General features: G+C 40.2%; 1 protein-coding gene across 1 annotated transcript; it reads right to left on the bottom strand.

Moving 5' to 3' along the window:
- Positions 1-449: 449 nt before the first annotated feature.
- Positions 450-10566, bottom strand: LOC141806154 (RING finger protein 145). The gene is made up of 11 exons (XM_074691436.1): positions 10286-10566; positions 9820-10082; positions 9309-9417; positions 8781-8872; positions 7375-7616; positions 7119-7294; positions 6889-7029; positions 4605-4787; positions 4373-4520; positions 3921-4277; positions 450-2233 (listed from the first exon to the last, which is right to left on the bottom strand). The coding sequence occupies exons 2-11, from the start codon at positions 9986-9988 to the stop codon at positions 1406-1408; spliced, it is 2445 nt and encodes an 814-aa protein (XP_074547537.1). The 5' UTR covers positions 9989-10082; positions 10286-10566; the 3' UTR covers positions 450-1405.
- Positions 10567-14310: the final 3744 nt, after the last annotated feature.

Raw genomic sequence — 14310 nt, forward strand, 5'->3', positions numbered from 1 at the left:
ATAGTTATCATTATGTGTTAAGAAAATGATACAGCTAATAATTCATAAAATAAATTAGAAAAGTAAGCAACAACAATTATTACATAAAAAAAGCATCTTTAGATAAATATGAATACTCATAGAATATAAAGTTACACATATAAGTTCAGGGAAATAACATTTTTTTAGGGAGAAAGAGATAAAAAGGCTAAAAAAATATCTAAAATTCAATTGATGAAAATACAAATGTTTTACAAAAATTATGCACTAGATGTTTTTTGGTAAATAATCCTTATATAACATTTACTTTTAATTCAACTCATATGACCTTTTCTACAGTAATTTGAAATTTTATTTTCTGATTGACAGCTGTCTAAAATTTTTTTTTTGCCTATTTATGTTTTCGAAAAAGAAAAAGTGCAGCACACTCTGATTTTATGGTTTATTTTGTTTTTTAATTCAACAAAATTTTGGCCCCTCCCTTTAAGTTTATGTTTGTTTGGCAGTCATCTTTTCAGACACTTTATCCCTTGCAGCGGTTTCAGGCATCAAAAGTAAAACAGAAATGGTTAATTTGTAGTCAAGGTTCATGTTCGCCCTAGTAGGTCAGACAGAGAGAGTATAATTTAATTGGACTTCAAAAAGAGCTGAAAACTCCTCATCAGGGATTTAAATTATGATATATTTATCAAAACTGATGACTTCAAACAAAAAAAAAACATTAGCACTTGTAAGAGGAAAGTATCATTGCACTCCTTGGGCCTGTTGACGTCCTGAAATGCTTTTATTTTCACAGAAAATTTTTAATATGTTAAATTATCATGGATATAAAACCCTCAGTAACAACAGCAACATGTCTACTTTGAAGTCTCATGTGGACTCTCGTAGCTTGAGGGCAATGAAGTGCTGTACTTTCTGTCTGGACTTCATTAAATCTGCACAAACCCAGTTCACTGTGCACCTGTCATGATTTTATTAACTTTAATTAATTTATAAACTACAGTAAAAAAAGAAAAGAGTACATGTACACAGCAGTAATTTAATACTGGGAGATGGAGTACAAAAGACTCATTCATGATTAACAACTGCTGAAGCTTTGCCTTTTCGCACACTGCTCTCATGATCACTAACAGGACACTGAAGACATGAAGTTTCTCAAAGTAAACATATTTAGTCATAACCTTCGAGGATTTGGTTTGATGATAATTAATTTAAAATATCACATAGTTTCTCTTTTTTTACAGGATTTTCTTTACAGTTTTACAACAAAGGGTCACATCAACCCTTCACGCGTCAGTCTCTGTACTCAGTCCATGTCATCTGCAGCACATTCATTCCACTGTCTGGTTTAAGAGATACAGCCGCTTCACAGAGAGAAGGCAAATGTGTTAACCTCTCCATTATGGAGAATCACCCTTTGAGTCCTTCAAGGCACTGATGCAGGGCAGTCAGTCTCTGTGGTCTGGGTTTGTGCAGCAGCAGGAGGGGGACGAGGGCAGTCAGGGGGTCTGTGGGGGGACAGTTTCAGCCTCTCTGAGCAGCTACTTTTATAAGTTTTTGAAGCATTGCTGCAGTCTGAGTTTTCTTCACATGATTTCACGGATGTGTGGCTCGTATCAGATGCCTCAGGGTTTGATTCAGCATTGTTCGATTTAAGACATGATGCAGGAGTCTCATCGTCATGTTCACCTTCACTGTTCACAACGGGACAAGCAGAGACCTCAGAATGAGCCGGGTTTGGGTCAGACTGGCCCTCAGTTGTGACGTCACTTCCATCACAAGGAGAGTCCTCTTTCTGCATGTTAGGAGGAGGAGGAGAACCTGAGCTGGAAACTCCTGCAGAAGAGCAGCGTGTAGCGGGTCTGACAAATCCAACAAAGTCTCCACTGGAGCTGAAACGCAGACCCTGAACAGCTTCTCCTTCTGATCCTCCTGGTCGGACTTTATCTCCATCTTCACAGCTCTCCTCCTCTTTGGCAGGATCAGGAGCTGCAGCATCCTTCTGTGTCTCTGTGCTGGGTTCCTGGTTCTGATCCTCCTCCTCTGCTGCTGCTGCTGCTGCTGGATCCGGCTCCTCCATGTCCCTCTGAGGTTGAGCGGCTGGAGCGTCTCTTGGAGCCGGGCTCGGACCTGCTGGGTTGGGTCGGACTGTTTGGTGGCACATGGGGCAGGTCTCCTGGACGTACAGCCACTTGCGGAGGCAGTTTCCGTGGAAGAAATGTCCGCAGTATGTGATGACAGCAGAGCTCATCTCCTGTGAGGAGGACAGATGCTTTTATTGGACTTTCAGTAAATTTTACAGACCAGTGTTTGCAGAATTTTTTACAGAAAGAGATGAACCAAACTCATTTCTTATCACTGTGTTGTAGTTTCTTTCTTTCTGTCACTTTCAGCAACATTTGGAGGATGTGTTGATGATCTTTGGCGGCTTATTAAGCAAAATTTAAGAGTCTTATCTGTCTATGAAGCAGGGAGAAAAGTTGCTCAAAGAAACACTAAAACTTGCGAGAAGAGTATGCAGCATGTCCTCCCCTTCTCTCTACTCCTCATATTTCCTCTCTCATTAGCTCTTCTGTCTAATAAAGTCAAAAAATCCCAGAGGAATAACATTTAACTGACTTATATTTGGCCTAATATCGTCTTCAGTAACTTGATATTTGACAACACAGCTGCTTGTGCGAGGTAGACTGACAGTGAACACTGACAAACAGGACTGTGTGTGTAATACTTCACACTTTGTGTACCTTCTTGTAGTTCCTGTTTTACCAGTTTCTCCATTTTCCCCTCTTTGGCCTTTAGCCACAGTTTTTCCTAAAAACCTGTTTGTACCTGTCCTTGACAAAGTTCACTGTTTTTGTTGTAAAAATATGCAGCTACAGATGATCTGAACAGTCACAGAGGAGCGTGAAGCTTTCAGGTGCTCTCTAACATTTGTGCAATCAAAAAAGATCAGCCCTGGAGTTGGTTTGTGGCTCTGTTTTCACTGAGTGAGAGTTTAGAAGTTACTGATTGAAATGTCTTAAGAAATTGTCCAACTGGTCGGGGGAGTCAACAGCACGGTGATAATCCTTTGTGCCCTGCGGTATTTTGCACGTTGTAAAATGAGTTGTATGAATGTTCACTCCCACAGTGTGTGTCCAGCCTTAAAGCTCTACTGGAAATAAGATGACAGAAGCTGTGTTTCCATTACACCTAGAATTAGGCAAAACCTAAATATCACAATAAAAATGGTAACAGAAACAGCGATATTTACACTCTCATGAGGTTGTTTTTTCAGAAGTTTCAATATTAAAGTTTATCGCAAAAGTGCACCATTTTGCAAAAATGTCACGTCATCGTAACGACACACCTCCCTCCCTTCCTCGTATGTGTCCACATCCACACATACAGACTGTGGCGTTCATACAGTAACAGCTCTGCTGTTCTGTGCTCACTGCAGATGTTTGTGTTTTTGACCGTCAGTAGTGAATGGCCTCCATTCCCAAACTGCAGGAGGCGGTGTATCACAATCGACGTCTACCAGAGTACAAAACAAGAGCTGAAGAAGTTTGCCTTTGTTTACAACATGACATATCTGACCCAGAGATTTTTCCAGGTTCTTTAAACCAATTCCTCTTCTCTGCTAACCTTGCAGAGCAGATGGACCTGCCTGATTCAGTTTCTGAACTCCTGCAGGTCCATCTTGCCAGGCTCCAGTGACCAACGATTTCACTCGGCTAAATTCTGACTGGCCCAATCAGGGAAGAGAGGCGGGAGCTGTGGGAGCAGACGTGACGTCAGCAGACTTTCGTACTTGTCAGCGTTCCTTTGATTCTTAAGTTAAGTTTATAAAAACGGAAGCGGTCGTCTAACGCCTTTCACAGCTGTTTCTCGTGATTCAGCTCAAGGTTTTAAAGTACGATGATGCTGTTTCCCTGTGGCTCTGCGTCACTGTGACTCACCTGGAAGCAGATGGAGCAGACGTCGTTGTGCTGCTGCAGCTGCTGCTCCGTGGCTCTGGGGAGCGAGTTGATCTTCTTTGCCGCCTCCTGCCGGAGCAGGAAGCTCCTCCAGCCGGACTGAGCTCGGAGCCAAACGTTAAAGTACGAGTGGATGATGATGACGGAGGCGCCCATCCAGCTCCACTCCCCAAACAGAGATTCCCAGGTGCCGTACGCCACCACGCAGAGCGCCACCACAAACTCCAGCACCCTGCTGACGGCGTTCACCCAGTAGATCACCTCGTCCAGGCTTTCGATGGGGTCACTGCGAAACAGCTCCACCATGAAGAGGGAGTAGATCAGCATGGTACCTGTGACCTGGATAGAGTGGACACATTTCGGGACACAGTGATGGTCAGGGATGCTATGTGCAGCATTTAGAGCATCAGCGCTCACAGTTTTAGTCTTCTCACCTGGAGGGAAGTCAGCATGCAGCTGGACACGAGTATGAGGAGCCAGAAGTCCATGTGGAAGAACTGAGAGATCTTATACGCCATGAAGATGGGGAAAACCAGCAGGAGCAGACACATGCTGAGGCCGCGGAAGTGTTTCCACAGACTCCTGGAGGAAGCACAGAAACCACAAACATCAAGGAAATGACGCCAAAACCTCTTCAAGGTTTTCAGTTCCTCTTTCTGTTGTTACCTGTTGCGTGATGCACCCAGGGCCAGAATGACCGGGTCTGTGATTTCAATCATGGACTGTAGGGTGGAAGTCACCACGATGAAGAGGATGATGCTGAGGAGGAAGGTCCGCTGCAGAGCCTGCATGTCTAACAGGCCAGTCTGAAGAGCGAGAAGGAGCAGCGTGACGCCTTCAGTCACGCCTCTGAGGATGAGGAGGGTACAGGGGTTAGTGACAAACAGTGGATGTCAAGGGTGAAGCATTCTGCCCCTGGGCGCTGTTACAAATTGTCACCCTATTAAGAAAAAATGGCTCCAGTCATTTTGACGAAAATGAGTTTTTGGCTTAGAGCATCTCTTGATAATGCTAACCACCTCTGGTAAAATCACTTAAATCTTTAGCTAAAAGGATCACGCTCTTTATATGGAGTCACATCAGTCTCAAAATTCATTCAGACGAGTTACGTTTTTTAAACACTGAATTCAACTTGTTATCAGCATCAAAATGTACGTTTTTTCTGTGGACAGCAGTCAAAAACAATACTACACAATACAGGCAACTTCTGTCAAGTTTCAATCGTTACAGCGCAACCAGTGTTTCGGCGTTAATAGCGACCATGCTAACTGGTGACTTTCAGCTGACAGCAGCCGATTAACAGCCGAGAGTCACCAGTTAACAGGGTCACACTTTACACTGAAACACCAGCGACGTCTGCGTGTGTGTCATTAAATGTGTATTCTTTATCCAACCTCAGTTAACCAGGTTTGACTGCAAACAATAATAACTGCTGATACTCAAAATACAGATTTGACTTTGCTTATTTAATGAAAAAGTTGGTTTGTGGCTGAGGTTCTGACCAAACATGGACTCAATATGGACAGTAAATAATGAGGAATTGTGGTTTACCAAAGTCAAATTCCTTGTATTCTTGAGATAGTTGGCAAATACAGGTGATTCTGATTTTGATATTTTGCATTTGTAAATTTTGAGACTAATCTGACTCCATACTTTATGCCCCACAGGAAAATAGCCAATGTCAACAGGGTGACTGAGGCAATTTTATTTCTAGCCTAAAGCAAAATTTTGGATTATTTAAGATAAAATGTGTGACTTGGGCAATTTAACAAGCGTTCATGATAGCGGCTGCTTCAAAAAGAAATAGAAACTTAAGGGATTCTTGAATCAGTCTCTACTGGTGAGTGGTTAGGTTCACTATCATAAAGGGGAGGGTATAATGATGTGTAGTAATTTAGTCTAAATTTCACAAGTTACAGTTTAACTACAAATGTAGCTACTTCTAGCTATCAATCAATCAATCAGTCTTTATTAATATAGCGCCAAATCATAACAAATGTTATTTCAAGACACTTTACAAAAACATTTACAGGTCTAGACCCGTAAATGTTAATAAAATTTTATTAGCAGAAACCCAACATCAAGACAAGATAAGGAGTCTTATCGTATCTTAATCCACCATGAGTACAGGACTTTGCAGCATTTAGCAAGTTACAATGGCAAGGAAAAACTTCCCTTTAACAGGCAGCTAGCTATTCCTGGCTAGCCTGCTTATTTCTGTAACCAAACATAAATTAGCACAAGGCTATAACACCCCTCAAAGTTTTAAAATTAAAGGAATGTTTTTGCTTTTTGAAAGGACATGTATGACCTGACATTTGTTCAGTTTAGGTTGGATTATTTACATTTTGAGTTTGTTTTATGGAAATAAAAGGACAGTTAATGGTCAGGTTTCAAAAAGGTTGTCAGAACTGGATGTTGGAAATGGGTTGAGTTAAAAAAACAAAAAAAAACAAAGAAGACCTGGAGAAGTAAGGAAAGGGACTGCCTCCTGAACAATTTGATTTACCTGAAATTTGTTTAATTTAACTCAGGGTAATTTCAGTTTGGAGTTTGCACAATGGATTGAAAGGGCAGTTTAAATGAGGTTTGCCTAAGTCACTTTATCCTTTAATGTTACATGATTGACATACAATGTTCTTTGCATGTCAACAGTCATCCACTGTGAAGGCCTTTTTGATTGAAATGATTAATAAATATTATATGCTCTGTATTTGGTTAAATTTTTTGTGTTTTCCCAAATATTTAAAAAACTTAGGTCATTGTTTTAATACAGTGACAAAATGATAAACTGCTGCCATTGAGAGACTTTGGCGCCCTCCAGTGGTTGATGAAATCTAAAGCTCCTATAACTGATAGATACTGGGCTGATTAATTGGGCCCTATCAGCCTGAAGAAAACATGTGGGAGGAGTACACTGGACTCCTCCAGACTGATTCTGATCACTCACCTGTGCATGACGTTCTCATTCTGCACAGCTGCGTAACCTCCCAGGTAGAACTTGCATAGGTTGAGCAGTCCAAGAGCGAGATAAGACACCACGAAGGTCAGACCCAGCAGAGAATACGGCGTGGCACAACATTCAGAGACACTGCAGGCGGCAGACAGAGGGGACGGTCAGTTAAAACAAACTGAGTGCTGTCAGGTAAGTGAAGTAGAGAGGGGGATTCTGGATCAAACCTCGTGAGCAGGAAGAACAAGATTCCCTGATGGCTGGACGAAGCGTTTGCAGACATGGCATCTGAGCACAGCTGGACGACAAACAGAACGAACCAGAAGACGCTGAAGAGCACTGGGACGGCAAACTGGTTCCAGAGAGAGATTCCTACAGCCAGGAGTCGGTACAGCTCGATCACCTTAGACACAGGGGGGCAGTGAGGTGAGTCGAGGAGGAGGGCGGAAAAGAGACAGAAGGAGGACACCAAAAGTGAAGTACCTCCAGCTGCAGCAGCTCTGAATAAGCAGCCCTTGCGAGTCGATATGGCAGGAAAAGATGTGAGAGGAGGAACATGGTGATTCCCACTCCAGTTAGGCCCATGGAGAAGGTGTTGACGTTTAATAACATGGCGTGAGGGACAGCGCAGAGTCTGGCCAGCAGGGGGAGCACGTGAGCGGAGAACAGCCACACCTTTCTGGTCTTCATCAGGAAGGCACACAGTGTGCTGAGAATAATCTGACCTGAGTGGAAAAAGACATAGACGCTGGTTTTAGGGCAAGGAAAGTAAAAAAAAAAAGACGCTGTTTTGACACTGATGAATGATAACCACCAATTACTTCATCTTTGCCACAAACACTGTGACAGTTGCACTGAATGGTTGCAAACAGTTTATGTGAGCTGCATCTGTTACCAATAAGTAAACCATACATAAAGAAATAAACACAATGTCTAATGATTTAAACTTCTGTTTTAAAGGAGAGATAAAGAAATTCAAACATTGGAGATATTTTTGAATGAGATGATTTTCCAGATATAAAATTTGGACGATAGAATTAAAGGAGAATCATTTGTAAAGGGGCTTAGTTGCTGCACACTTGTGGTGGCGCTCTTTGAAATATGCCATTCTTGGGACCTTTTACAAAAAGTAAAACAGTTTTAGTCTGTAAATTTGATCCAGAATTCACAGCAAATACTTTATCTTAAGCGGCGTTTCCACCAAGCAGTCTGGTTCAGTTCAGTATGGTTTGACACGGTTTGTACAGTTAAGCCTGATTCTGCTGTTTCCACAGCAAACTGTGCCCTTTCGTGGTAGGCGACGTGTAAGCTGGATGCCGAAGCTGCAGCTGTTAAACAGTAGCGTGACGCCATAGCACCGCAACACAGTTTACCCCCTAATTTCTACTCTTGTTAATTCTATCCACGTTTGTACTGAGAGAGTGCAGTTTAAACCGGAGTCAAGTTCCTTGTATTCTTGAAAATACTTGGCCAATAAAGATGATTCTGATTCTGATTCTAATAAATCCAACGAAGAAGAAAAACGCCACACAGTAAACAAAGAGCATAGATGGAAGACATGCAGCACTTGGTCTTCTCTGTGATTGGCATGTAGCTCTTTGATACAAAGTGCAATCAAGCTTTGTTTCAGAGAAGTCTGTGTGCCGCCAGGAGAAATGCAGCTGCTGTTGTGGTAAGTGACGATTCTTTCGACCTTTCAACGCTCTGCAGTGTTGTAGCTCCACCTTCCAAGAGTGGATCGGTTAAGTCTGGCACCCATACGAAAGGGCCCCAAAAAAGTGGGATGCATCCCTGGATAAGTCAGTGGAAACACCACAAAATGCGCGCCGTACTGAGACGAACCGAACTGGTCTGCTTGGTGGAAGCACGGCTTTTGTTTCAGGACTCACTCGTCATTGCTGAGACAAATCTGTTGAAGGCCAGAGAATCAAGGTACACTGCTCCCTCATAACCGTACTGCAGCTCCTCTCGAACATAATCCCTGAAAAATAAACAGTGAGGAGGAAAAAGACAACATGAAACCCAACACATGAAGAAATACATTCACTGAACCATTACCAACTATCTGCACAGACTTCATCACATAGTTAAAATATTCCATACATTAACATTGATAAACAGCCCGTTCAATACTTGATTATTCTTATTTTGATTCATATTTCTTGCGATAACCCATCCCTCGTTTCTCTTAAGTTACAAGACAAACAAGAAAACATCTGAAGGGTAAACAACAGAAGCCTCAAAGCCTGATACATGACTCCTGTCTCCTAAAATTACACATCAGGCAGATGAAAGATGAAAACACAGAGTCTGCAGTGAGGATTCCCAGAGGAGAAATCTGATCCACATTCAATAAATCAGAGACTTGCAGTGGAAGTAGTGGGAGTAGTTGTAGAAGCAGAGGAGTAGTATCTCACTTGGAAATCTGATGCCCCATGTAGAGGAGAAGGGCGGTGAGGATGTGGAGGTAGAGCGTCACGATGTGTCTCAATGGCAGAACCAACACCACCACGTTTATCAGATGACCTACAAAAGACAAAGTTAAGACTGAAGAATAGAAACTTTTTTTTCCTCAGATATGAGTTTCCTGGTTTCTGAATCACCCTTTAAAAAAACAAAAAAAACAAAACGTAGCTCTTGTTAGTTTTTTTTTTTCCTGCTGACTCAACAACCAAAAAGCCACAGCACCACAAAACACTGGTTTCATAACAAGCTGTCAGAAATTGTCTTTTTATTCATCATTTTGTTACCTAAAATTAAAAATGATTCAGTTAAGAGTCACAGAAAAGCGCTGTCTCCTCAGAACACAGAGGCAAGACAAAAAAAGATGTATCAAAATGATCTTTTTGTCAATCATTTCATCATTAGTCTGAGAAGGGATGAAGATTGTTTTCTGACCACAAATGGGTTGAACAAATGCCTGCTCACCAAGGTAATACATGTTCCAGATGACATATTTGTATTTGAAGAGCAGGTCTTCGTTTTTGGCCTTGAGGTGCTCCGTTAAACCGTCAATGTCACATTTATAGAGCTGGTCCAGCAGCAGTATGCTGGGCACCCTGAGGACGACGTTGGCCAGCTCTTCCAGACGAGGCATCTTTAAACCCAACTGTTTGTGGACGCAGACAGGAAGCGTGTGTGTCACATGCTGTTCAGCTAACGTTTCGCTCCTTTGCTCGTCTTCTTGTCATCTGAAACACACGCAAACACAACACTGAAGTAAGGCTACTGGAGGAGTCAGCCAGGCCGTTATCAAGCTATGGATTCAAGCTTTAACATCAAATATCAGCGATGAATTCAGATCAAAATGGTTCACAGATTTCTTTCTGTTCATTTTTCTCTATAGATGAAGTTTTTATGAAGCTGGAGTGCACACAATGTCAGTCAAACTTACTTTGTACGGTGACATACATCACAGCCGAACAGCCATTTGTTAGCTAGCGTTAGCTGCTGGTTAGCTCTCTCAGCGAACAGCAGCATGTTTCCGGAACACTGAAGGCAGAATAATTGACTTTTTCCAGAACTTTCGATTGTCAAGAACGGTCGAAGAGACTCGCCATCAGAATGTGATTCCAAAAATCTCAAATTATACGATAAAAAGATGGTTATAGAGACTTCAAATGCAATGTTGTGATTCCGTTCGCTTGCGTGGCCATTTCCTGTGTACACGTCATACAGAAAACCACCAATCAGCTTCACGTATTCTCTGTTTCAAAATAAGAGCAGTTGAAAAACCTACTGTCAAAACTTCAGTTTTTTAAAAACGAAGAAATGCTATTTAGTATCAAATCCTATTTCATAATGTTAATAAATGGTAATTAATTACTTTCCTTTTTATGAGATACAAAGTCATTATTATACTTGAAAGCCAACTTCCGATAGGAAAAAATGAAAAAAATAAAATAAAATAAAATAAATAAATAAATATAAAATGATGTCATACATTTGGAAACTCATCTCCACCAGCACAAGAATGGAAAAGTAAAAAATAAAAGAAAGAAACTCGATATTATATGCTGAGTCAAAATTATGAATTATGGCATAATTATGAGATACTTAGTCATTATCACGTATGGAAGCCAATTTCCAACAGTAAATTCAAAAAGAAAAGAGGAAAAAATGACAGCATTTCCTTAATATGACTCACCATTATTTTCCGATTTTCCCTTTTTTCTCTTTTTAAATCTATTTTATTTTATTTCATTTTATTTATTTTTTTTTGTAGCAGAAATGGGCTTCCATAATATTGCATTAGTGTGATGTTGGCTGTATTAGATGTCATGTAGAACATTTTAAGTAAAAAAAAACATGTAAAAAAAAAACAAAACAAAAAAAAACATAAGACATTAGTTATTTGATTAAGAAACTTATCTATTTTCACTGAAGGCTATTAGATGTGTTGAGTTGTGTCTTGAGGGCTGACCTATTTATCACACTCATACAAGAAGTGTCAAATGTTTCATCACCAAACTGAAGCATGCTGCATGATGCCAGTTTTTACTCTCTTTTTTTCCTGACATGATGGAAATTATGCACATTGAGGTGGGCAGGGTCTCTATTTACTTACCTAATCCTGTTATGTCATTGCCTCACTGTGTCATATTGTATAGTGTGTCTGTTTAAAGGTATGCTCACTGAAATTAGCCCCTTAATCCTTCCATCATCATTCTAGCAGCTGATGTTAAATTAAGAGCCGCAGGGAAAATCATCATAAAGCTGCAAACTAACAACATGAAGCAGGGCCAAACCTGGAAACATAAACATACAGTCTCACTGTATGGACTGGTTGTGTATAAATGCAGATTCACCATCTGTGTGCTCGTCACACACAGCTCAGACTGTTACTCCTTGTTTATTCTGTCATGCAGCATTGAAACATAATCAGTTTCACCACATGTTGACAGCCAAGTGAGTAAAGTTCATGGCAGCATGACTTTAACTCAACACAGATGTGATGGATCGCTGACAATGAATAAATATGTGTGCGTAGACAAACAGGAAATGATGTGTTCCCCACAAAAGTGTGTGTCATTTATAATCAGACAGTATGTGTCTCCTGTTTGAGCCTTATTGATATAGATGGAAAAAAAAAACATAGATCTAGCAGCATGTGCGGTTAATGTTTTAAGTAATTAATGCAGATTTTCTTCATGAAGTGTGTCCTAACTTTATCTGTTACATGAAAACCATTACTAACACTAAAAACACTCAAAGAAACAGAAAGATCATGATTTAATATATTTCAACTTTACCTGCATGTATAAACTAAGATGATCTGACTTATACAGTTCTTGTATGCAATATCTGTCCAAAACAGTACATTTGAGTGCAATATCTGTCTGACACAGTCTTCCAAGTGCCTTTTCCGTTTGATATTTCTAAGTGCAATATCTGTTGATAATAGTTAATCTTGCCTTGTCTACCTCTTTATGTAAATAGTTTTTTTTTTTTTTTTAATCTGGTTCAGTATTTATCACTCATTGATACTTACTGATACTTTATTGCTTATTGTAGTGTATAAAATAATAATACATTTCAGAATTAGAATCAGAATTAGGTTTTATTGCAAAGTACATTTGTATAAACAAGGAATTTGTCTTGTTGTATTGGTGCTAATATTTAACAAGAAAATATTGAAAATGCAGATAGAAAATAGAAAAGTTTAAGATATAACATAAATATACAAAAAAATATAAAGAGAGAAAAAATTGTAATAATAAAATAAAATAAATTAATAATAAAATAAATTAATAAAAATACAGGAATATTAACAGAAAAACGAAATAATAGAAACTATAATGAGAAACAGAGGATACAAGGTGCAACTGGAGCTGTGCAACTTAGAGTTTAGTGGGCGTTAATGTAATCTCCTGAGTCCTGGAGATGTACAGGTCAGCTAAAGTTATTTAAAAGCACCTTTCTGATCACTCAAGGTCAATCAAGGTATATCCAACTTATCTATTTCATGGACCTATTACACCTTATTTGCTAGGTGCCACCCTGTTGGCTATGGCTGCCTTTTGCAGCAGCTCTCTCTTCGTTGTCCGTTTCTTGTGATTTTTTCATCTCTTTTTCTTAATCTTTGTATTTGGAGTGGATCATTGTTTTGTGTGGCTCATTTGTTGGTCATGGACACCAAACTTTTTGTGGCTTCAGTGATATTTTTACTATTTTTGCTCCTGTGTTTGTCTGGAGATCCTACATATAACCATGGCTGCATTGTTTACATGTGGACTCAGCTGTTAGCAGCCTGTAGCACATCAATCCTAACTGGTGCAAGGCCTGATGTTTCCCCACAAGGTGAGGAGAAGGAGGTGAGGATGACATGCTGGTTCTCAGGTGTGAGCTAAGAAGTGATGACATGGACCTGTCCTTCCATCCATAGTTATTGGGAACGTAAGATCTATCTCCAATAAGATGGACGAGCTAGCTGTGCTAACTCAGCAACATAGGGAATACCAGAAGGCAGAGTAGCATCATGCTATTCACACAGACATGGCTAACAGAGCTAACACTGGACACCAACTCCACACAGGAAGAGCTTCACCTGCTGTGAGCAGACAGGATCCAGGAGACAGAGACTGAACAGACTGCTGAAGAAGCTCAGTCCTGGACCCTGTGGAGGTGGAGGCTGGCTGACTGGACAATGATGGACGAGCTCTCATCATCTGTTTTTTATGGACCTTTTTACACTTTCTATACACTTTCTTACTTTTGTTTTCTTGATTGTTGCTGTGACTCCATTCCTGATTTTTATGGTAGTCACATATTAAAGGCAAAATTCCCCCCAATGAGCTCCAGATCTTTGAATCAGGGACACTGGGAAGCTGAAGATGATGCTGCTGAGTTACAGGAAGTAAAACAAAAACATTTCTTCAGAACCAAATCTGATGGGGTAGAAGACGGGAATCATGAAGAAAAAAGGTTGAAGAGAGGTTAAAAGAAAACTGGGCTAACAAGCAAGAAAATTTCCAGTCTATGACAAAGCGGTGACTGAGTCAGTGTCTGAATCAGCAGCTCAAAAGTGGGGCGAAAACTTGTAATCATGCAGCAACATGCGCAAAGTTCTTACTTAATTTCCATTTAACATTTAAAACTTTTTCAAAACTTTCTGACACAATCCTACTCAACTGATCAAAGCTTTTCTTATTCTATGGCACAAACACTGAATTCACTATTCTTAAAATTAAACAAAGACAGCACTCTACATCTTTTTTACCCCTCAAAGTCCTCTGTAAGCTCCTTACCAAAGAAAACACTTATAGAAACACCTTTCCCTGTCTCTCTGGCCAAATATTTTAAAAAGGAGCTGTGGACAAAAACATGTAAATAAGCAAAAAGTGAAAAGACTTCAGTTGATTAAAAAAAAGTCAGTGAAAACAGGAGCGTCAGTTGGATATAGGTCAGTGATGCATGCTT

The sequence above is a fragment of the Halichoeres trimaculatus genome, unplaced genomic scaffold (assembly GCF_033239565.1).
Source record: "Halichoeres trimaculatus isolate MK-OKI-2021-1 unplaced genomic scaffold, fHalTri1.1 fHalTri1_scaffold_17, whole genome shotgun sequence".
NCBI lineage: Eukaryota > Metazoa > Chordata > Actinopteri > Labriformes > Labridae > Halichoeres > Halichoeres trimaculatus.